The following is a 24,430-nucleotide window of genomic DNA, read 5'->3' as shown; positions in this document are numbered from 1 at the left end:
TAGAAGATTGGAAAATGGTTCACTGGTCTGATGAGTGTTTGAGCTACTGTGACATGCTGTAAGCAACCAGCATGTCACAGTTCAACCAGACTGCTGATTTCTGCTGCAGCATTCAGACGGTCGGATCAGAATTAGATGAAAACAACATAAAAGTGTAGATTCAATCTGCCTTGTTACAATGGCTCTGACTGTTGATGGTGTGATGGTGAGTGGGATATTTTCTTGCCACACTTTGGGTCCCTTAGTACCAAATGAGCATTGTTTAAATACCACAGTCTATTGTTGCTGATGATATCCATCCTTTTATCACCACAGTGTACCAGTGTACCCATCTTCTGATGGTTGCTTACCATCAGTAGCTCAAATCATCTCAAACACTTTTCTGTAACATGACAGTGAGTTCACTGTACTCAAATGGCCTCCAGATTTCAAGAGCACCGTTGGGATGTGGTGGAACTGGAGATTCACATCATGGATTAGCAGTTCAAAACCTGCAGCAACTGTGTGACGCTGTCATGTCAGCATGGCCCAAAATGTCAGAGGAATGCTTCCAACACCTTGTTGAATTTATGCCACATAGAAATAATGCAGTCCTGAAGACAACCCAGTGTTAGCAAAGTGACTGATCAGTGCATATCTCTTTAGTATTACAGCTGCTGCTGATTTGAATTTCTTATATATTTGCTGGAAAGCTTGATCTGTGGGAATGCATTTTGTCAGCAATAAAATAAGTATGGATACTTTCAGCTGCTCCCTTATTTCCAGTGTGGTTGCCACAGCAGATGGATCCTCATGCTTGAGTTGGCACAGATTTGACACTGGATGTCCTTCCTGAAGGAACCCTCCCATTTATCTAGGCTTGGGACTGGCACTAGGAATACAATAGTTTGCGATCCACTGACGCTGAGTTTTGTGTCTATTTCCAGCCTCGAAATGCAGATCTTTTGCATATAAGGTGAATGTGTTAACCATTAAAGCTTTACAAAAATGGTACGGAATACAAACTACAATATTTGCATCCAAAATTTAGTAGAGTAAAAGCAGAAAGCAAAACACAGAAATACTTAAATAAAATACAAGTACATTAAACCTGTCCTTCAGTAAAGTAATAATTTTTTTTTACTTAGTTACAATCTTACTGGTTCTATCCATGCTCTAATCCAGTGGTTAGATTAATGGAACTGTAGTACAATGATATTGTTTGGAGGAGGGGCCCTGCAGGGGCCAATCATTTCGGGGAGGTATGTGATACTGCAAATTTCACTAACAATCCAATACCAAGTAATCCAGGTCCAGTATTGCTGATACAAATACTGATACTTTTAAAATGTAAAGGTAGCTTATGGAGGGCAGAGCAGCGTGTCATGAGTTATGAAACGACCACATACCCCCTCTTCAGACATGCCATTGCTGCACCATATTTATTAACAATTCATCAACACAATTCATCCTGGGTCTGCCCCGGGGTCTCCTCCCAGTGGGACATACCCAGGAGGCATCCTTGTCAGATGCCCAAACCACCTCAACTGGCTCCTTTTGATGTGGAGGAGCAAGGGCTCTATTCTGTGTCCCTCCTGGATGGCTAAACTTCTCACCCTATCTCTAAGGGAGAGGCCAGGTACCCTTCAGAGGAAGCTCATTATCGCCGCTTGTATCCCGTTCCCTCCGCGAATCGCTACCTTATCGTGGTGGAGGGGTTTGTGTGTCCCAGGGGCTATGTTGTCCAGGGGCTCTTCTGGGATGATCTGATATCTTCTGTAGGGTCTCCCATGGTAAATTGGTCCTGGGTGAGGGACCAGACAAGAGTCATTCAGAAGACCCCTATGAGTAGAACATCAAAGGGACAGTTCACCCTGCCCGGGATAGGGGTACCAGGCCCCCGCCTTGGAGCCAGGCCCGGGGAGGGTGCCCAAGGGTGAGCGTCTGGTGGCCGGGCCTTAGTCCATGGGGCCCGGCCGGGCACAGCCTGAAAAAGGGACATGGGCCCATCCTCCTGCAGGCCCACCACCCACAGGAGGCGCCGTAAGGGTCTGGTGCATTCTGTGTCGGGCGGCGTCCAGGAGCGGAGGCCCTGGCTGACCGATCACCGGCCACCAAGACTACAACCACTGTTGCTGTTAATATTTCTATTAATTTGCTGGTTACCTTTGTTACTTAATTAACTTATTTGCAATAACTGAGAGGAGACTTTTCATAAATATCCCATCCTTTAAAAATGGGAAAACATAAAAAAATATGACTAATACATATATATATGAGGCCTGTCGAGCTCTGCGTGTTAAAACAGAGACAAGTGTTTAGATGTGTAGGTCAATTTGTTTACAGGCCAACTCATTTGTTTCTACTTCAGTGCTCACACAGGGAGTGACTTGGGTACAGAGAGTAACAACTGGTGACACAGGACCTCGAGGATTGCGCTGGTACATTCAGAAATGAGCTGCAGCTGTGAGCGCTGCTTGTAGGAGCACTTTTTTTCTTTCACAGTCAGATGAGTTGGTTGTGCATGAGTGTTGTTGAGCAATAGCCCCAGCCACGGCCCTGTCGGTTGAAACCAACACCCACACGTGTTGTTTACCACTCTCTCTGTGTCCCCCCCCATCCACATTTGCGTATGGAAATCATTGTTGGATGTGCTCAGTCACGCTTGAATCATGTATTGTAAATCATTGGTCTGACAAACCTTGTGCATTTTCTTATCATGCTGTGGCATGAAACTCAATTACACATGTATTCTGAGATAAACTGCAGTACGACAAAAATATCAGGAAGTTGTGGTGTTTTTTCCCCCAGTCCTTACAATGGAATAGGCAGGTACATTTTCCAGAGAATCTACCCACAAACGCACAGCGCCCCAAGGCAATCTAAAGAAGGAGAATGACTAATTGCCTTATGCCCGATGTATGATTTAATAGTTTTCATGGATTTGAAATTGAATGGGTGCTGTCAGTGGGTTCAGTTTTGTAAGGCATTAAATCCTTAGAGGACCTGTTTGTTGCTGAACTACTTTTAAAAATTACAGCTTTCTTTAAACTACAAAAAGTCCCGAGAAATACAGGAAATAAAAAGCAACAGTTTCATATCTGCTGAGAAAAAGTGCCACAGTCACCTTGGGGCAACAACTAAACAACTGTTTATTAAAGGAAACAGTTGAGTACAAACATACACACTTTAAAAATCAAATGTCCTTTAATTTTTTTAATGAAAAGTCAACTTCCATTTGAGTTACCATTTGTTAGACTTCTAAATATTTAATCAATTGGGCAACACGATGCCTCATTCACATCAGACGAATGCTTCTGGTCACAAATCCTGAGTCACTGCTAACAACTAAAGTGTCTGACCCTTAAATTCATGTAGACCATTTTACTGTTCACAGGAAGTGATGTACCTTTAACCTCTCAGCTTTAAGGACTCCACCCACACATGCTTAACTCACAGCAGTGTCTGTAGATTGTCAGCTCTGCTTCTGGCTCTGTGGGATGGGGGCAGAGCAGATGCTGTGACAGGAAGTTACAAACGTGGTCCAGATGTGAGGACAAAGACCACCTCCAACCCAGCTGGAAAACGTGGACGACTAGAGGCGGTGACTGCAGACTAGATGCAAGATCCACACGTGGAAGGAAACCGAATCACACATTTATTCTTGGGATCTTTTTTTTTTGCGTTTTTCACAAGTATGACTGAACCAAAGAAGAATTTGTATTTGTTCCGGCTGTCTTGTACATCTCTGTAACTGTAAAGCCATTTTTTTCAAAAACTGAAAGCCACATTTGAAAGCAATAAAGAGAAAAAAAAATGAGTCTGTGTTACTAATTCTATACTTAATTCTTAGTTAATAACATCTATACGCCCCCTAGTGGTGCAACACAGGCCAACGTACAACAACAACAAAAAAATCCTGCCAGGAAGCCATTTTTGTATTCTGTCAACAGTGTGGTTTTATTAATCAGTACACTTGAATAGAATTATCAAGTCCCAAGTCAACACTGACAAGAACTTGAAAATATACATAAGACTTGTATGCATGGAACAGCATTCAGATAAAAAGTTTAATCTTAGAGTAAACATGATGCACAACCTTCCCAGCATTGATGGATATCTATTTGGGAACCTTTTAAGAACATATGTAGACTAACAAAATTAAAGACCAGCAGAACTTCTTTAGCAGGAAATGCCAATAAATTGTCCACTTGGAGAACAAAAAGAAGAAGATTTGTTTCTTCTCTTTTTTTTATTTTTTTTTTTTTATTTTTTTATTTTTTTTTTTTTTACACAGGCTAATTTTCCATATGTTCTTTTGGGTTACTTGTTTTTAGTAATCCATTAATAGTTTATCCTGTCTGGACTTCAGGTCTCCAGCGGGCTGCGTGCAACATGCGGGACTTTTAATGCATCTCCCATCTGAAGTTTTACAGCCCATTAAAGGCCGTCTCTAATCCTCCTCTTCCTCTTCTTCAATTAAGACCACGCGTCTTCTCTTCACAGGAGCAGAGATGTCCTCCTTGTCTGAATCTTCATCGCCATTTGTATCCATAGCCGCTGCAGTAGCGGAGTCTTTGTCTGCAAAGACAGCAACGTGTGAGCAAAATGATGAAATGAAATGAATGAATCAAGCTCTGTCATAATCAAACACCAGTGAACCCTTCAAACAAGCAGGAGCACAATACCATTCTCCTCGTCATCGTCCAAAACTCTGCTTCTGTTTCTTTTAGTTGAGGTGCTGTCCTGGGAACTGATGTAAACATGGATATTTAAAGAGTTAATCCTCTGAGGATTTTCACCTTATGTTTACTAGTTAATAAAAATCATAGGATGAGACCTCACCTTTCATTTACATCATGTGTGTCATCGACAGGAGCGGCATCTGACTCAGGAGCTTAAAAAAAACCCCACAACAACAAAAAGCCCAGTATGAACACAAGTCACATCAGTGTAATTACTGCTCCATCCCCGATTAACGGTACACATGCAACTTCTTAATTTTACCAGCATTGCAGCCATTTCCCATCCTGATTCTAACGCAGCTGTACTGCTTTGCCCAAACTGGCACAGCAGAGGACTTTCATCATAACATGTGCTTTCTGACTTTATATTATGTGCACCCTGCTTTTTTCTAGCAATTTCAGATGCAACTACAACAAAAACATGTTTGGCATAACTTGCATAAATAAAATACAAGGCATAGCCAAAATATACCCAATACAACATAGCAGTGCTTCACAGACAGATGATAAAACTGCTAAATAGTATAGGAAGCACATTCAACATTAAAAATGAAACTGAGTTTTATATAGAGAGTAGAAAAGAAGTCCTCATCAGTGAAGCTCTGAGACCAGGATTCACCATGGCAACAGGTAAATAAAGAGCAAAGCCTCCATTTAAAATCTGGTGGATTTATCTTAAAAAAAAAAAACAACAACAAAAAAACCAAAAGAAAAACGAGGAAAGAAAAGTGTAATTTTAGTCAGTAATACCTGTTAAGTTGAATTTGTACTAGATGAAGCTGGAATCCTAATTTTACATTTATTTTGTTTTTGTAAATCAAATTATTCAAACATAACTTGACAGGGACAAAGTGTAGGCGACTCAAACTGAGGATACAAATCTGGAGAAACAGCTAAGACAACGTTTACCGTTTGATCTTTGACATTAGTTACCAAGAGAGCAACAGATAGATCCGCCCTCAAGTCCCTTGACCTTGAGATTCGGGGGTCACTGAAATGCAAACTTGTCTGAGATTTTTAGCAGATACAGGATCAAAATCTTTTCAGCCTCATCTTCACTCAAGTATTCACATTAAGTCTGAGATGCAGCTCTTTGACCGATTATAGTACGACACATTATAACCGACGATTGATCGGTTATAAACTTATGGTACAGTAAAAGTGTCCAGTGCAGGGAAACTGGCTGACAGTCTGACAGCTGCATTAATGTCCACAGTCACAAAGATGGAGACTATTTTATTCTGAGCTGATAATAAATCACTGTCTCCTTCTTTTTAGGTATTCTAACAACTAAACGATTAAAAAGCGCTCATGTGAGGGAGTCAGGGAAACTCCGTTTGTTGAAATAAACCTGCCAACAACCAGGTTTAGTTCAGAGTCTGCTAAGTGACTCAGGGATGAACATAAAAGCCAAAATTTCCCTCATCTCACGGTTAATAAACTCAGAGTCGTTGGCCAAACCTGCTTCCTGGCATAAGGCCCAGCTTCCACTTCTTTGGTTTGTTTTATATTCAGTTAAGTTTCCACTGTCTAGACTGCAGACCTCCAGAGGGCTGAATTCACCCCCCAAACCACTTTAGGGAGCTTTTGTTTTTCTCAGCTCCTGTCTATAGCTTTTACAGTATACTAAAGATGGCAGCTAATCCTAATCCTCAAACCATCTTCTGTCTTTGCTTCACAGGAGCAAAATGACCCTCGATTTAATCTACAACATCTGCATTAGGCAGCTGAATTCTTTTTTTCAAACTTAAAGCTTTGTTACTTTTTTCCTAAACTACAGATGCAAACAAACAGTGGTCAGTTCTTCACAACCTATGAGAACAATGCTATTGTAAAAGATTAAACTACTACATTAATTATTACTCAAGGTTACTGCTACATTGTTGGCTATGTGACAAGCCAAAGTGCTGTAAGCTGTAATTAAATGGTTTCATCCTAGACAGAAAATAAATCTGCCACATATACCTGCATCCTCAGCGGTGTATCGTTTCCTCTTGCGTGCAAGCAACAGAGCTCTCAGGGCCTGAGCTCTCTGTTCATGAGACGCGTCCTCCTCTTCCTCCCCACGGGGTTCCTCTGCTGGGCTCCTGGTCCCATCTTGCTCATCATCATTTTTAGGTTTGTCCTCCTCAGGGCTGAGAGCTGCAGCCGCACTCCGGAGCTGAGATACACTGATCTTTGCAGGGATTCTCCAGAAGGACTCCTAGTTACCAAAAAACAACAACAACAAAAACCCTTTTCAACAACACTCACCTCAAGTTTTTTCTTTTGTATTTAATGTAGTTCTGTGTCATTTCTAAATATAGATTTCTCTAATTCAGCCCAAACTACAGTCGCACAAAACAGATTAGGAGTAGGACTACAGCACAGAATAATGTCACATGACTTCATTTGACAGTGAAATATCACTCGCATACAAGCACACACCTGTTCATTTGCAGGTGCTCGCATTCCCAATTTGCGCAACAGTCGTTGGAAGCTCTTGTTTTCCATGGCTTCTTCATTTGACTCTGTGAACGGGGCCAGTGGAACAGGCTGAGACAAACCTGGGAAACGGACCACAATCATTTCAATATCGCGCCAAATAAAAGTAATTACAACATGCTTTAAACGCACTGTGCAGCATGCATCCATATCTTCCTAAAATCACCAACAGCAGAAAAAAAACAATGTCTGGAAAATGTTTGTTTTTTTTTGTTGACAGATGCACTCACCGTCATTTTCACGATCATCTGCAGTTTTGTTCAGACAATTCTGTAGCCACAACAAAGGTCCAGACATGCCTATGGGGGGAAAAAAAAATCCAGATTTTAATATCTTACTACAAACATTAAATCCACATCATCGCATTACATGTTATCCATTCATCCTCTCTGATCAGTGAGAACACAGGGGCAATCTGGCCTTTGTCTCACCTTCCTGTTTCAGAGCATACACCATTTTCTCTACATCAGGTCTCCTTCCTCCTGTAGAGTGCATGCCTTGGCTCCTCCTGCCACCATTTAGTGGTCTTTCACTTTCCTGCTCTTCAAGGTCCTCTGCCTCACTCTCCTCAGACTCATCCTCTTGCTCATATTCATCATCTCTGTCCACAGGATCATCCTGGGTGCCTTGTGTGAGTTCAGCCAAGAACTCTTCTTCAGTCTGCATCAAAAAATGAGTTTAAATTTATTAAGAAATTGACATTTCTTCAAATATAATTCACTTCAATTCAATTCAATAAAACTTTATTGATCCTGAAGGTTGACCCCGAAACAAATCTTATTTGTTCTGAAGTTTTTAATCTCTTATATTTTAAGTATAAAAGACTAAAGTAGCTACCATTCCTTTTCCAGTGCTCTTCCCATGAGCACTCCGACTTCTCTTCTTATACAGTTCTCGTCTCTCAGACACCAGGCCCATGCTGAGCAGCTTGTCCACCACACGTGCTCGGGAGCGCTTAGCAGTGAGCTTCTTCATGATGCTACCCAGCACATCTGTGAAAGCAGAGGTTTTATCAGTCAAAACTGGACACACATACTGTGAAGCATTCATGCTTAATTTACTGAGATTGGAACAGAGGACAGATGAAAGGTAAAATTTAATTTTTCTGTCATGCGTTTAAAAATAAGAGAATATCTGTTACCATCAGAGTCTCTGTACTCCTCAAACAGCATCTGCAACTCCAGCTCTTGCTCTTCAGTCCACAGAACAATTCCAGTACCTTTCCTTTGAATATGACAAAAATTCTTTAACGGCAGCCTTGTATTATTAGTTTGCATTACATCCTTCATTGAAAATAAATCAAGTACATACTTGGGTTTCTTCAGTTCTTTAGCATTGCCCACCAGGCGCATATGTACCAGCTGCGTCACTACCTGACGCCGAGTGCGGTTGCTGTTGCTTAGTAATGGCAGGAGAGTCTCCACTATGTCTGGCACTATGCACAAGAGTCAGCAGTCAGAAGCTTCATGTACAAGTATATTTAGTAACTTATAACAAGTTTTGGGTGTAATATACTCTGAAGTAACACATTAATGTGGTCACATTACTTTTTCAGTAACACATCACTTACTTAACTCAGTAATCATGTCACAGTTAGAATTATGTTGTTATGGTGCTCCAATGGTTCAATTATTAATAAGCTGGTTTGACAGTCAAAAATGAATTAAAAAGCTATTTCTATGTGTACATATTTCTACAGTAGAACTGCAGTAACAACTGCTCTAAAGTTACTTTGGGTGATTTCTAAATTTGCTTTGATTTCAAGCAATAAAAGGTTTCATGCGTGTTATTATTAGGATGTTGATTTATGTGTGTGGGACTACAGAATAAGATTTATTTTAACTGGCAATTATTTAACTGTGTATTTCAGGCCAAGTTATAGAGTAACACAAAAGGATGTAACAAATACTGTAACAACTTAATTTCTACAGTCATTAAGTAACTCAATGCATTACCTAAAACAAAACAAAAGCCCCAAAAGGAATAAGTAATATTTAACATGTTCCATTTTTTTGAGTAATGACCCCAACACTCCTTATAAGAGACAAGAAAAGATGTGCAAACAGCAAACAAAGCCAACCGTCAGAGTCACGGTGCTCCTCGTAGAGTCTGCGCAATTCCTCTTCCTCCTCTTCAGTCCATGCTGGTCTCTTTTCCTCTCTAACAGATTCACAACAATGACATGCAATACTTCAAATTATGGACATAAATACATATGCATGCTTTACATTGTTACACATATGATATGACACATGAACCGTTTTCACACATGAGCGACGACAAAGTAATTGGGCACACAAGGGGCGCTCCCTAGAAACATGAGATTATTCTCTGTATTATAATGTCTATAATAGTTCAGGGCTGCAGTGCACATGTGAAAATGACTTTACATGAACACATGTATTAAGTCTATGTAAACAGAACCTGAAAAAAGAAAAGCACCCACTCTTTGGTGTAGCCTTCTGTCATCTCACGCACAGCTCCCACATTTTTCCAGAACAGCAGCTCCACATACGCTTTATTGTTCTGTGCTGCCAGTGAAACGAACCGCTTCACTAAATATTTGCCAAGAGTCACTAGTTCCTGTGATGGAGAAGAGGAAAAAAACATGTAAGCGATTGTGTAATATCTAAGCTTTATATCAACAGCTTGCAGAAGAAAGTGTTCTTTTTAATTGCTAGATATCTGACATGCCAGGTGCCCTCCGGTGTTATCAGTCACAGAAGCTTCCCTCACCTGAATGTAACAGCGTCCCCTCCCTTTAGTGCATGTTCTGGCTGCACACCAGGCAACCTTATTTTCTTCTACAAAGAGCGCTTCAGACATAACTGATTTATTATCCACCGTCAGGGTAGTCCCTGAATGTGGATATTCTGGTATCAGAATTTAGCATCGGTAGGAACCTCCCATAGTGAGCTATCTCACACAGATGTCAGAGAAACTTAACTAGGATTACCAAACGCCTTCCTCCAGTGTTGTTACCCTACCTGGTAAGCAGCTGCAGCAGGGTCATTTAAGATTTTGTTGAAAATGTGGAAAACTGACAACTGGAAGAGCAGGGCGTCCATTTTAAGGTCAACAGCCAGGCGGTGCAGCATTCGAGCAATGCAGTGGTTTGTGTGTGGGGTGTTTTTTGAATAGGATTTCAGCAGGAGAAGGTACGGATGAACAATACCGGGGTTGGCAAATCTGTAAAGACCAAGAGAAGGGGCAAACTTCCCATTAGGAAAGTCACAGAACTGTATGCAAACAGACTCTAAGGCAACATTTAGCATGGATTACAGCACAGATTTGCCACAAGTTACTTCTCACCTCTTGATGAAGTCTAGAAATTTGAACTCTGTTTCAGAAACCTGGACAGACTCCAGCTCTTCCTCTTCCATCTCTGGCCCATCCTCCTCCTCTTCCTCCTCCTCCACCACAGCAGTCTGAGATGACCCTGAAGTCAAAAGCAAAGGTTTGAATCCTGCATGGAGGCTTTTGCACAAGAATGATAAATATACATTTCAATACTTACTTGGCAGTTTGGCATGGAGGATCTGCTTAAGGAGTTCCAGTTCCTCTTCAGGTTCCACATCAGCTGAACCAAACACATCTCCCTCTGGCCACACCTCTCTGAGCATGACAAGAAAGGAAAAAAACACAAACATTTTCCTAACTACACATGCCTGCTTAGAAACTTAGGACAACTGAAAGAAAAGTCTAATTTAATAATTGAATAAACAAAGTAATTTTTAACCTTTAAAAACTTCTTCTAGAAAAGGCATTTTTCGTATCCACATGATTTCAAATTGAGTCTCTATTGTGGTTAACTTCAGAAACTGTAAATTTTAAACATTTTGCAGTGGCCACTATAAGATTTAAATAAAAAAATAAAAAATAATACTGAGTTTTACTGACCTGGCAGCACGCAGCAGCCCCAGAGCTTCTGGGCCCATTCGAGCCAGCAGAGCATCCTGCACTCTCACCATAGCCTCAGTACGCTGATCCTCAAGGGGAGTCTCAGACGTGGCATCAAACGGCACTAAGCTTTGAGTTAAAGATTCAGACAACTGCAAACAGAGGACAAGAGGAGACACTGAGCGTGAGCAAGTTTGTCACATCGATATGTTTTTGACATTTTTAAGACCTCTTGTCTAAAATCAGCTCTGAAACAAAGCTTTCTCTCTGCTACTCCTGATAATAATATTATAATATACTTACAATGCAACAATATTGGAGTGTGAGTGTGTGTGAATATAAAGCACGTAGACATAGATAAAACAGCTATATGGATGTGAGTGAGATCAGGTGCCTGAGAGCAGAAAGGACTCTGAATGCTCACATGGTGTAGAAAGGTGCTTTTTAACTACCAGTCAGGTCTATAAGTTTCTAGATAATGGTAAATTATTTTGTAACTTTCCAATTTCATGTTTCTACATAACCAAACAAACATCTCGAGGCTGAGCTTCACACCAACCTTAAACCCTGCACCCTTCAGCTCTTCCTCTACAATCTTCCAGGTCTCCTCCAGGGCCTCTGGACTAGTTTCTGGAGCTGCCTCCTTTTTCTTACCATGAGACTTTCTCCGCTTCACCCTCTTCCTCTGAAGAGTTAACAGAGCAAATGTTAACATTAAAAAAAACAAAAAACAAAAGCAAGTGAAAATAAAATAAAATAAACAATAAAAACAAAGGTGAATCAAATAGACCAATACGGCAAGGCCGGGACGGTTCATTTGGTAAAGTAAATCCGTTGTGCATCTTTCTTGGCCTTTAGACAATAATTCTGATGGCAAAAGAACCAAATGGGACAGGTGGAAAAAAAACAAACATTGCAAATTAAGCACAAGAACTTACCTGCACCATCAAGTTTCTGCGGCCTTTGCAGAAGCGCTCTAACATTCGCAAGAAGAGGTGAGTTGACTCTACCAGGTCTTTGAGGTAGGATTGAGGTTGCTTGGTTTCATCATACTTTCTCAGCAAGGTCAGGAAAATCTCTCTGTACTCCATCAGGTAGAATATGTTACCTAGAAAGTAAAAGTAAACAGATGAGACAAACTCAAACACTGGGGATTGTCTTAGTGGTATACACGGTTGTGGACAGAAGTTTACATCGGCTCATGATGGGCATGAATGTTGTGGTTACTTTTGGATTTTAACAATTTCTGTGAGTTGTTCTTGTTCCAGGTTGGAATAATTCTACAGTATGTCTTGGGTGAATAAGTATGAATTTATATTTCAAACATATACCACTAATATCTGGCTCATATTAGTAACGATCCTCTAGCTGCTGATTTGAGGGGAAGGTGAAAAATTTGGAGGTAGTCCTCCTTGTTAATTATTCCATCCACTTTGTGCAATGTACCAGTACCACTGGCAGCAAATTAAGTCAAGTTTGAAGACCTTACCTTCCCTCCTCCATACATACCTCTTGACAGCTCAATCTCTGTCTCATCTGACCCTAAAACTTTTATCCAGAAGGCATTTGGCTTGTCTCTCAATTGATGGTGATGTAAAATCCACTTCACTGTGGACAGTGATGCTGGTCTTTCAGCAGTTTCCAGTTTATGGCAGGCTTGAGCCTTGAGGTTCCTGGGTTGTTCCTGGGTTGTTCCTGACCAATTTCCTCTCATCTGAGGGTGACAGTTTGGGTCTTGTTCCAGACTTTGGCAAAGTCTGAATTACTGATCTTAGAATCTGCAGTTGTTTAGAAATGGCTCCAAGAAATCTTCCCAATTTGTGCAAATCTACAATTCTCCTTAGCACGTCTGTGAAGTTCTTGGGCTTCCCCATTGTACTTAACAATTGTCAATCCAATGAGTGCTATCAAGCAAATCCTTTTCATGCCAGTTGTACTCAATCATGACCATGAGCGAGAAATTAATAGGCCTTGGCGAGTTGAAAGTCACTGTAAAACCTTCAGCACCACTTGTTAAAAGAGTGTATTAGTGGTACATATTTGAGACTGTTTGTATACTTTGACCCTGCGTGGTTCAGAGAAAATCCAAAATAAATTAAAACTTGTGAACTAAAGTCTTCTTTTTTAAAATCATTTAAGATTTATGTTGTACAAAAGCCCAAATTTACCATGACATTCATGCCCAAATGTCTGATCATAACTATACATATGCTAGAAGACCATGTGAAAAACTGTTCACCTTGAACAAAAGTTATATATAAACTTTTAAACCTACAATCTTACTTTTAATGACGCTGGAACTCTGCCGGATGCTTTCATCCTGCGATCTGTCCATCTCATTCACAGTTAGCAGCAGTTCTTGATATGCCTTTAGTGCCAAGTGCATCCTAAAAGGAACAAATCGCAGCAGTGTTGGGCCGACTCAAGTATTCGATTCCATTAACCAGCTTCTAAACGATCGCCTTACCTGCGGGACCAAGAAGTGGCCTCTTTCCGGTCTGTGAGCAGCATCTCATAGTAGTTGGTAATGTTGCGCTCAATAAAATGAAACGCCCGGATTGACATGGTCTCAGAAACTAGGTCGGCACGGAAACAACTGCCTCTGTTGAAAGCCATGAAAAAGCTGAGTGCCCACAGGTAATAGGTCTCATCATGTTGCTGAGTCTGCTCACGAATGAGGCTTTCCTGTTGAGAAGACAAAGACAAAAATCTGGTGAAAACAAAAAACCTTAGATGCCCTTTTTGGATGTTTTCGATGGTTTTAGATGTCGAGGTAAGAAGCATCTTCCTGTTCACAAAAAAACATTTTAATAATTTAGCTGAGAAAAACTTGTGTTCAGCATGTCACTGTGCATCTATACAAAAAAATAAGACACATAACAGCGGCCGACCTTAACGAGGTACATGAGTCGATTGTAGCAGTTCTCCAAGAAGTCCACACAAAACTCTCGCAGGAAAAGTCGAACATTTAAGGCCGAACGTCGTTTCTCCCCACTTTCTTGGGCCTTTCGATGCCTCTTGGGAACACGTCTCACTGCTTTGCCAATGTCGTGAGTGTAATTTTTGAACTTAAAAAAAATAAATAAATGCCAGACACAATAAATTATTTTCTCTTAACACAATCTCTTAATGGAAAGATTTCATAACGGAAATTGAACAGCTCACATTCTGAAGGTTCCTGTGATAGATCACATCTTTGTCCCCTATTGCCTTCAGTCCTTGAACAACAAAAGACCCTCCGAAGCGAGAGTGTCTAAGAGGAAAACAACAGCATATACATTGTGTCTCAGTACTCAGGATGCTATAGTGTTTTTGGGAACATTTTTGCAAGCATATAATGACATTTATCCATCCATCTGCGCTCATTCTAAACCAACTTGTTGCAACTCCACCATGTGTCATAATGCTATGCTGACTTTTGCCATGAAACTATTTTTTTACTGCAACTCTTCTGTAGCTGCACCTCACCCAGAAGTATTCCTAGTTCACAGATACTTCTAATGTAATACACATTATTGTAAACAGTTCCGAATTGCAGCAAGGAAGTGATTTTGACTGAGAAGATCAGAGGTTCAAGTTGGAACCCTTGTTTACCCAGGACCTCTGGCCCATCACCACTTGAAAATCTATGTGCATTTAAACTCTTCTGTAATTGGCAACGGTAAACTTGGCACTAAAGAACATCTGTGTGTCTGCACCTGGTCCCTCTCTGTAAAGTGCGGGAATGTTTCTCTGCATGCTCCTTCTGCCTCAGTGCCTCCAGCTCATTAGAGTCCTTCTTCTTCTCTTCTGCTGAACGAGCATGGCCGGCACTCACCAAAGCTTCTGGAGTCTGTAAAGAAAGAAAACAACAACAACAAAAATAACAAAACCCACTGAAACAGAGAACAGCTAGAACATTTAGATGTGCACTCCCAAAATGGATCTTTCTGTCTAACCTGGTCTCTGAACATAAGGGAGATGATTTCCAACACATGCATACTCCACTGCTGCTCACTCTGTGCTGAGGCCAGGAACTTGATCAGGTCATCAAAGCCGCTCATGTGAATGGCCCACAGCACTTGATCATGGACACTGGCATCATCATCCACTTTCTGCAAATAAAGGATAAAAAGAGAGAGATTAGGGATGGGAAGAACTTGCACTTATATGGAATCAGCATAATTCTTTTTTAAGTCAAACCTTCTCTTCACTGGGGTTTGCAGGTACATGAAGCACATTTCTAACCAGCAGCAAAATCCTCTCTATCAGCAGGTTATCTTCTTCCTGTCTCTGCTCCCAGTCCTGAGTGACCAAAGGTGAGGATGCAGACAGAAAGGCATGAAGAATCAGAAGCATTTTTACTCTGAGTGGAAACTGCTCAATGAAAACAAAAATCTGAACAAGTGAAATACTCACAAGTTGTAGAAGGTTGTACAATGTCTCACTCAAGATACAAAACACACTCTCACTGGCAAATGCCTGAAAATTAAAGATAATGATAAAGTGGCAACAGTGATACTTTTATTGTGTGCTTTATAAAAACATTGTCTGCAAATATTTTGTTTGTAATTACATAAAAACCACTTTTTATAAAATCCTTGCTTTATTGCTCTTCAAATACCTCCTTATAAGCCTGCAAATGAGATGTCACTTGCAAAAAGTGATGCCTGAACACCGGGTCATCTGGGACTTTACCAAAACAGAGCATGGCAGGCTGCGTGAGGTTGACCATGAGTCTAGAAAAAAAAGAAAGAGAGATTTTAAGTAACAGATTGTTTTTTAAACCAACTGGTATTGACAGAGAATCAAATTTATTAATTTTCTAACAATAATGTGTCACCATAGTAACACATGTTACACGAATTGTATTAAAGGACAATATTACTATTTTTATTTGTCACTGTCACTTACCTATCAATCAATCTTTACTCCAGAATCACAAAACATATCACATAACACAAAAATAAGATAAAAAATATACCCAAACAACCTTCGCTAAAATACAGATGAGCATATTTATATATATACACATATATTTTATAGATGAGACTTCTCAGGATTGGTACCTGATGCAGGCATCAAATAAGGCTTTGTCCTGTCTGTGCTGAATGATAATAGGCAGAAGGTCATTCTGTACAATCTGGCTTTCACCCAACTGCTGCCGGACATCACGGGCGTCATCTTCATGGCGTAAATAGCGAATCAAGTCTTTCACGCTCTCTGTAACATAGAGACACGGCAGCTGTGAGAGGACTGTTCTGGATCAAAACAACAACTACATATATATTTACACTTCAAATAGGACTCACCTAAGCAATCAGCCTCCTTGTGATAGGCATCTCCCTCCAGATAACCTAGAGCACTGCACGTTGCCAAAAGTTCACAGTTCATCATGAATAAGTCCACACACCATCAGGGTGCCTTGAGGTCCAGGGGATCAGCGTAAGTGACCTAAAATTGTCAGAATAATCACAAAAACTCAAGCTGAAATAATTACTCCTTACAAACAAGGTTAGCAAAAGAGCGTCTCAAACGTGTCCTTGAAGTAGATGGCCTACAGCAGCAGAGAACCACACTGGGTGCCACTCCTGTCAACTAGGAAAAGGAAACTGGAGCTACAATTACCACAAGCTCACCAAAATTGGGCAAAAGAAGACCTGAAAATGGTACCTGGTCTGACGAGCCTCAATTTCTGCTGCGACATTCAGACAGTAGAGTCATAATTTGGTGAAAACGTGGTTCAGGCTGCTGCTGCTTGTGTAATAGTGTAGAGGATATTTCCTTGGTATGCTTTGGACCCTTTAGTACAAACTGAGCATTGTTTAAACAACACATCCTACGGAGTTATTGCTACTGACCATACCTACAGTGAACCCACCTTCTGATGGATGATTACAAGCAGGATAACATCATGTCATAAAGCTCAATTATCTCTAACTAGTTTCTTAAACATGACACTGAGTTCACTTTCCTGAATCTAACACAGCATCTTTAGGTTGCGGTGAAACAGGAGATTCTCATCGTGGATGTAGTGCCACCAAATCTGCAGCAAATATGATGCTGTCATGTCAATAAAGACCAAAATCTCATAGGAATTTTTCCAGCAGCTTGTTGAATACTATGAATTAAGGCTGTTCTGAAGGCAAACGAAACTCCAACCAGGTACCAGCAATGAGTACCTAATAAATAAAGCGACACATTTTTCCATATACCTACTCAGCTGTGTTTGACTTGATGACCAACCTTGTTAAGTGTGTGTCGGTACAAACTGAGTGCAATCTAGCTTTACTACAATTACTACTACTTATTTACAGGACCTGCTGAAGAAAACTGACTTATGTTATTGGTGGCATATTTAGAGCTGTATACTATATACTTATAATACTACTATGCTACTATTTCTGCTAAGACTGCGGTCTTCCTTCAGATCGGTAACCTTGTGTCAGAGCAGCTACCTTAGGTTTTACGTTTCATACAGTATAAAGAAAGTAGAAACAACGTACTTACCTTCCAGGTCGTCCAAATATTGTTTCAGTCTCTCCTTAAACAACCACCAGCGCATTTGGCGCTGTCTTTTCTAACAATATACGGCTGTTTTCCACCTGCAGTCACACAACTGCGACAAACCGGACAAGTCTCGCGCCAAGACCGCGAGCGAAAACTCTGGAGGCGGATGTAGAATGTCGTCACGACGTAAAGTAGCTATGCCCTGATTTTTGCCTTTCAGGTAACGCCTTTTTAAGTTGGGGACTGAAAAAATAATGTACACCGCTGACATGGCTGTGTTAAGTTTAAGTGAAGAAGCTTAATACAGAGATTTGAGGCAGCAGGAGTCAAGTATGGCGGAAGCAAAGTTCGCGAAATGTGTGGAAAACAGCTGCAGTCTGCGATGAAGGTTCGCCTGGGAGGTGTCACTCAGGGAAAAGGAAATATAACAAACGGTCCTGTGTGATGGATATGACCGTGTGCAAAAATGCTAAGAGTTGCATAAACTAAACTATTAGAATTTATTTTAAGCTGTCATTGACTAATACCTTTGTGGTCTTGCTCCCAACTACACCTCAGCTCTCTTACTACCCGATTCACGTACATACTAAAAGTAGCCAGATCGATCCACATATCGATATCATGGATGCTAAATATTGGTATCGGAACTAGTAGCGTAATAGGATCGATAGTTTGCATCTATCCTCTAATTTTATTATGCAACCCACTTCACACATGAAAATTGCAAAATGCAGGTTATGGAGAGACACACAACAACACTGATTTGCATGGATGGCGTTTATTTTCACGGATGACTTTTATTCTCACATACATATTTTTTCCTCAGTGCCAGATACACACGGCATTGCAAAGCAAAATTCATATTTTCACTGTCAGAATTTCCTATTGTATTTACTAATAATCCATGTATTTGGTCAATGGTGATTTGCACAGTAAGAGGATAGCAAAGCTTCTAAAACAAATGCAGACATCTTGATTTGTTCTCAGTCGGTTTTTAAGGTTTGTTGGCCAAAGGGCAGTGTCAAGCAGTTTGTTAGTAAGGCATTCATATATAGAGAGAGAGATTTATACAACACAAACAACTAAAATGCTGTACATAAATGATGTAGTTTAGGGTGTGGTTTAATACTCTGCTACAAATGTGAGATCATCTTAGGATTGCACTGTAAACCAAGGCCTCTGCGGTTTGTTTATAAAGGGGTTTTACTGCTACAGAAAGCAAAAGTGTTTAGCAAAAATTTGGGTGGTTTAAATAGCACCAGATTGACACTGTCTAAAGGAATTCATCCATGGTTGCACCTATGCTGAGAGACAATTTGCTAAACAGTGAAACTCGTAACTAGTGAGAACGAGAACTACAGATCGGAGTTTGTTTTTCTATTTTTCATCAACATTTTCAGTTTTGTTTCTATCATGGCACTGGCCTTCATATTATGTAATGAGTTTCTGTCTACTCATCCCTGTCATCCTTGTCAATTGCACCAGAATCTCTATCTTTCTCCCTCCTGGATTCCTTCAGCACCTAAAGAGGAACATAATATCCAGGTTAGTATAACTTTTCTATGCGATGCATACTAATATTGTCGTTGTGTTACTTGCCAGTGATCAGTGTTGTGATCTTTGGTAAGCAACATTTTTCTATAAATTGCCTTACCTCTCCATCTCTAGTCTCCACTGTCTTTATCACGACAGTCCTCTTGCCCATGCTATCCGGAGCTTTTTCATAGTCTGCAAAAAGGTTCCATTAAAATGCTGCTTAGATTTTAACATTTAGATATATGTGCACTCACGAAAAGATGAGTTTTACTTTTGAGAGATTTATTAGAAAAGTTGAATCATCTTGATGAATGACTAAAAGAGTTTATTACTGGACAGTGATAAGAGGCAAAGTTCTGGGATTCTAGGCCCCCTTAATCCTAGAAGTAAAAGAACCCATTGTTTTAAATGAGAATCCTAGATTACTTTTACATCTGCACCCGGCATGAGCCTCTCCTGTTAGAATAATCAGTAAAAAGATGAGCTTTTCTTTTGGAAAATGTTTTCTGTGATAAAAGAAGTCACAACACATTTTTATTTCATTACAATTTGTGCCAGTGACTAAGCCAAAGAGAGCAGGTCAGAAACAAAATGGGAATTCTTACAATGCTGAAGAAAGTGAAGAGTAATCAAATGGTTACAGCTTTAATGGAAAGATGTGAGAGAATTTAATCTAATATTTGACTGTGAAAAAATCCCCCAACAACTGTAGCTTACCTCCAAGGTGATTGCTCATGCCAATATTGAGGATGGGAACAGAAATCCTAAACAGAAAAATAACATGATGGTGTTACAACGTGTAATAAAAAGCTAATTGTTTTGTTGCACTTGAGCTGTACCATTATCTGGGGCTAAGCTTTGAAGAAACAGATGATACTGACCATGTTGTTACTAATGAAGACATGGACGCAGCATGTTCTCGCTCACCTGCTCTCCTCCCCCTCCAGCAGTTTGCGGTAAGTGGCAATCTCAATGTCCAGAGCCATCTTGACATTGAGGAGATCCTGGTACTCGCGAAGGTGGCGAGCCATTTCTTCCTTCAGGTGGCGGATCTCATCCTCCAGCCTGCCTATATTATCTTGGTAGTTGGCTGCCTCATTGCCAAATTGATCCTCCATTTCACGCATCTGCCTCAGCAGAGCTTCATTCTGAGAAAACAAAAAACCCACATTTGGACATCATACTTTAGACGTCCATCCAAAAACATCTCGACTGCTGATACTTGTGTATAGTACATTATGATAGATTAATGCCATCTGGTACTCCAGCTTACCGTGTTCTTCAGTGCATCAATTTCACAGTTAAGAGACTGAATCTGCCTCCTGGACTCGTTAGCCTCCTGCTTGGCCTGCCTCAGTGCATCATTGTTGCGCTTTGCAGACTCAGTCAGATCAACAAACTGAAAAAAGCAAAAGATGAAGTACACACACAAAAAAATACTTATATACTTGTGTATGGCCCATGTGTCTTTCTCTCTGCCTACCTTGGACTTGTACCATTCCTCAGATTCTTGCATATTCTTTAAGGCAATGGTTTCATATTGGGCTCTGATTTCCCTCAGAGCACCAGTTAGATCAGGCCTGGAGCTGCTGTCCACCTCCATCTTCAGCTGCTGGGTTTGGACGCTCACTTGTACATCCTGGATTTCCTGATGACGAATAGAAGCACATAAAAATTGTGAAAACAGTTTTCCTTCTGCAAAGATGCTTTTCAAATTATTTTCCTCAGTGAGAAACATCTGTGTAACCCTCCATTAATACCACACCGGAGGCCGGGTCTCACCGATAATGGCTAACTCTTAACTCTCAACACTAACAGGAACGTCTCTCACAAATCCTTGCATATCCAATCCTGGAGTGTATTTGCCGGTCATAGCATATGGCTGCCCCTCATTGAATCTGCTTCTTTCAGAGGTTTCTTTCCTGTAAAAAGGGAGTTTTTCCTCCCTACTGTCGCCAAGCGCTTGCTCAAAGGGGGTCGTTTGATTGTTGGGTTTTCTCTGTATTATTATAGGGTCTCTACCTTCAAATGCCTTGAGGCATCTAATGTTGTGAGTTGGAGCTATAGAAATAAAATTGAATTGAATTGTTTAGTGTTATATTCACTTAAGTCATTTAATCTGATTATGATGATTTAAATGCAAATTAAATCATCATAATCAGATTAAATGATTTAAATGACATTCAATCACAGAGGAATTACTTATTTGGAAAGAATGTTACAATTTTAGATCTCCAGAAAATATTCTGTACTTTGATAAGTGAACCCTGAAAGAAAGAGGGTTCACATTTTTACAAATAGAGAGAAGTGGGGTGCTGTGATAGGACCCCATACCTCATCGTGGATTTTCTTTAGGAATTCAATCTCATCCATCAGAGACTCAATCTTCCTCTCCAACTCCAGACGAGACAGTGTGGCATCATCCACATCCTATAAAACAATGGCAATGACAGACATAAATAAAATGCAATAGAAAACATTCAGTGTATGTGTGTTTCAATTGTACAAACATCTGCACCCTGAGAGGATACAATTTTTATATAAAAACATGCATTAACTAAAAAATGTACACAGGCTCCTGTGTGCACTGGTGTGGATCAATGCCATTTTAGGAATCTGCCCTGTAATGTTACTGTGGCAGTATTACATAAGTATGGGAGGTGGAACAAAGCTTGTCCATTGTGACCTGAAAGGGGACACTATAATCAGTCACAGTCCACTGAGCCTGTTGTTTACCTTGCGGAAGGCAGTTAGGTTATTCTCAGCATCTGCCCTCTTCTGGGCTTCTTCATCCAACCTAAGAACAAAATGCAATATTTTCAGTAATGATCGATGACAGGTGGACAATTCCCCCCAAGAATACTGTCTGAGTCAAAGGTTGCAGGAGGGCATCAGCTGGCAAAAAGCTTTCTGGATCAATTTGTTAATTTGTTGTGTTGTAAAAAGGATTTTTGGGACTGGGATCAGCTGCTCTTCCTCTTGGCTAATGTGGCATCTCTGCAGTTCAATAAGGTCATGCACTCAGAAGGGTTATGCACACACACACTTATAATTTTTTAACATATTTTTTAAATCATTACACTAGTGAAGCTAGTTTACTGTGATAAAACATTAAAGAGTAGAATTTGCGTGATATCAGAAAACATTTAAATGAATTATAGGTTTCTGCTTATTCATTGGATTTCTTGTCGAACGTATGTTAAAGTTCTATAGTCCTTGACCTAAATGCAGAACATCTAAGTTTGCTTCTGCTAAGTTCTTCTGGGCTGTTAGTGTCTGGAAGTGCAGGTGAAGGCAGGCCCATCTATTATGTCAGACAGAGGTCTTACCCGGGCTGGACATAAAGTAGATTAGTGGGTCCTGCTCCCTCATCTTTAATTCATGTCGTGTTACACAGGGTCTTTTGTCCTAATGGGGTCTCTGGCACCGTCCCCTCAGCACACAGAGGGACACTGAAAATACACCTAATGGAGTCATTGAGTCACATTGATTTTTCCTGACGCTATCCTCACCACGCCTGACACCCAGCCTCTCTTCCTCTGGTCCCATTTCCCCTCTCTCTTTCCTCGCTGGTCCTCACCAGCCCCTCCCTGTGTCCGATTTCTCCATCCTTCTCCTCCCTCTTCTTGTCTCCCTGTCTGCATGAATTCTAATGTGCATTTGTAAAGCACTGTACAGATTTGGCATTCAAGAAAACTTGACATTATTTGGCATCAATCACAGTGTCACAGATTTTTTTTTCCCTTTGATCTCTTTGCTTTTGTTAATAGACATTTTCACCTTACTTTTAGTTACTCAGTCTTTCAAGACATTTATATATAACCAAATATGAATTGCAGATATGATACGATGCAGCCTCCTGTGTCCTCTGTGTCATGCTGCTGCTTTTGTGCCACGCCCAACCTCACCCTTTACACGAGTCAAGTAGCAGCACAGCAGATTCTCTGTCTCCTTTTCGCTTAAAATGGGAGGAAAGAAAACTAGATAATCCTATCTATCTATCTATCTATCTATCTATCTATCTATCTATCTATCTATCTATCTATCTATCTATCTATCTATCTATCTATCTATCTATCTATCTATCTATCTATCTATCTATCTATCTATCTATCTATCTATCTATCTATCTATCTATCTATCTATCTATCTATCTATCTAGCTATCTAGCTATCTATCTGTCTGTCTGTCTGTCACCTTGGTACCAACCTTTGCTTGAGTAGGGCCAAGTCTTCTGCCAGGTTATCCCTCTCCAGCTGGTATTGGTCCCTCTCTTTACCAATAGCATCCATCTGGCGCCGCAGCTCCCTCAGCTCCTCCTGGAAGAGCTCAGATGCACGGTTGGGCTGCCCGTGCTGCTGCTGGCCCTTGAACTGGTTGAGCTCCTGCTGCAATGCACCATTCTGCTGTTCCAGGTATCGCACCTTCTCAATGAAGCTGGCAAAGCGGTCGTTGAGCTCCTGCAGCTCGGCCTTCTCATTGCTGCGGGTGGTGAGGAACTCCTGGTTGATGGCTTCAGCCAGAGTGAAGTCCACCTTGTCATAGGAGAGGCGAGGGGGCTGGGGGCTAGGGCGGGAACGCTGTTGGTGGAAGGTGGTGGATCGGGATGTCACCACAGGTGACATCGAACGCATGTAGCGTCCCGCAGAAACAGGCATTCGAGAGGACACGGGGGTGTAAGAGGACATGGAGTGTGGGCTTCCAAAGGTGCGCCTGTAGGAGGTATGCACTGAAGAGTGGCTCATGGTTGGGCTGGTTCTGCTCTCTGCCGCTGAGGATAGATGGAGTGATGTAGGCTTCAAGAAGCTTGTAAAGCAACAGGACATCAGACTGAAGAGATCTGAGGGTTTTTATGCACTCAGGCTAGTTGCCCTATGAGCATCACACCTCCCCCCTCACTCATTTTCCTCACCCCACCCACATGAAGCCTTCCTTACTCAATCAGTTATCAGCACACCAGCTTTGACCACTCCCTACCCTTCAGAGCCCAGCACAGAAAGACTGCCTCTTTCTGTGCTGTCACCAATCCTCTGCCTTGCTCTCTGTTTCGACGGTACCATCCTTTTAACCAGAGCATTTGGCAGAGAGCCACAGCAGCTTCCACAACACTACTTTAAAAACTAAGGTCTCCTCACTCCTGCCCTCCTCCCCTCTCTGATTTTTGCACTCGCTGACATCTTGAACTCGTGTTTTCTCTGTCAGTTTTAATTTCTTATATCTTGCCAGTAACAGTGCCAGCTGAGGATTTTGTTACCTGGTTCTCAGTATAAGAAAATGTGAAATTCTATTCTTAATTG

General features: G+C 40.9%; 2 protein-coding genes across 2 annotated transcripts; both read right to left on the bottom strand.

The window, feature by feature from the left end:
- Positions 1–3,910: 3,910 nt before the first annotated feature.
- On the bottom strand, positions 3,911–17,746 carry timeless (timeless circadian clock). Its single transcript, XM_004544999.3, has 30 exons — positions 17,598–17,746; positions 16,400–16,541; positions 16,157–16,310; positions 15,712–15,826; positions 15,507–15,569; positions 15,291–15,392; positions 15,047–15,202; positions 14,807–14,940; positions 14,274–14,361; positions 14,000–14,176; positions 13,576–13,793; positions 13,392–13,495; positions 12,047–12,216; positions 11,668–11,793; positions 11,109–11,260; positions 10,726–10,823; positions 10,521–10,647; positions 10,196–10,397; positions 9,655–9,791; positions 9,289–9,368; positions 8,520–8,643; positions 8,350–8,432; positions 8,046–8,200; positions 7,640–7,868; positions 7,439–7,507; positions 7,152–7,270; positions 6,690–6,927; positions 4,825–4,876; positions 4,668–4,732; positions 3,911–4,560 (listed from the first exon to the last, which is right to left on the bottom strand). The coding sequence occupies exons 2-30, from the start codon at positions 16,482–16,484 to the stop codon at positions 4,433–4,435; spliced, it is 3,750 nt and encodes a 1,249-aa protein (XP_004545056.2). The 5' UTR covers positions 16,485–16,541; positions 17,598–17,746; the 3' UTR covers positions 3,911–4,432.
- Positions 17,747–18,359: 613 nt separating this feature from the next.
- prph (peripherin) lies at positions 18,360–23,976 on the bottom strand. Its single transcript, XM_014408942.3, has 9 exons — positions 23,343–23,976; positions 21,870–21,930; positions 21,468–21,563; positions 20,617–20,781; positions 20,407–20,532; positions 20,061–20,281; positions 19,851–19,897; positions 19,252–19,325; positions 18,360–19,119 (listed from the first exon to the last, which is right to left on the bottom strand). The coding sequence occupies exons 1-9, from the start codon at positions 23,957–23,959 to the stop codon at positions 19,048–19,050; spliced, it is 1,479 nt and encodes a 492-aa protein (XP_014264428.1). The 5' UTR covers positions 23,960–23,976; the 3' UTR covers positions 18,360–19,047.
- Between the last annotated feature and the right edge of the window lie 454 nt (positions 23,977–24,430).

The sequence above is a fragment of the Maylandia zebra genome, linkage group LG5, assembly GCF_041146795.1.
Source record: "Maylandia zebra isolate NMK-2024a linkage group LG5, Mzebra_GT3a, whole genome shotgun sequence".
In the NCBI taxonomy this organism is placed as follows: Eukaryota; Metazoa; Chordata; class Actinopteri; order Cichliformes; family Cichlidae; genus Maylandia; species Maylandia zebra.
The sequence above is the reverse complement of the archived record's forward strand: the minus strand, read 5'-3'. Positions and strand labels throughout refer to the sequence as shown.

What these genes read in the sequence shown, in the direction of transcription:
- timeless (XM_004544999.3), bottom strand. Translation starts at nt 16,484, where the DNA reads ATGATGAACTGTGAACTTTTGGCAACGTGCAGTGCTCTAGGTTATCTG. An exon ending in TTATTTGATGCCTGCATCAG is followed by an intron (nt 15,827 to 16,156) that starts GTACCAATCCTG and finishes TTTTTTTTCTAG; the next exon opens with ACTCATGGTCAACCTCACGC. An exon ending in GACTCATGTACCTCGTTAAG is followed by an intron (nt 13,794 to 13,999) that starts GTCGGCCGCTGT and finishes TCTTCTCAACAG; the next exon opens with GAAAGCCTCATTCGTGAGCA.
- prph (XM_014408942.3), bottom strand. Translation starts at nt 23,959, where the DNA reads ATGTCCTGTTGCTTTACAAGCTTCTTGAAGCCTACATCACTCCATCTA. An exon ending in TAAAGAAAATCCACGATGAG is followed by an intron (nt 20,782 to 21,467) that starts GTATGGGGTCCT and finishes ATTCGTCATCAG; the next exon opens with GAAATCCAGGATGTACAAGT. An exon ending in TTGATGCACTGAAGAACACG is followed by an intron (nt 20,282 to 20,406) that starts GTAAGCTGGAGT and finishes TTGTTTTCTCAG; the next exon opens with AATGAAGCTCTGCTGAGGCA.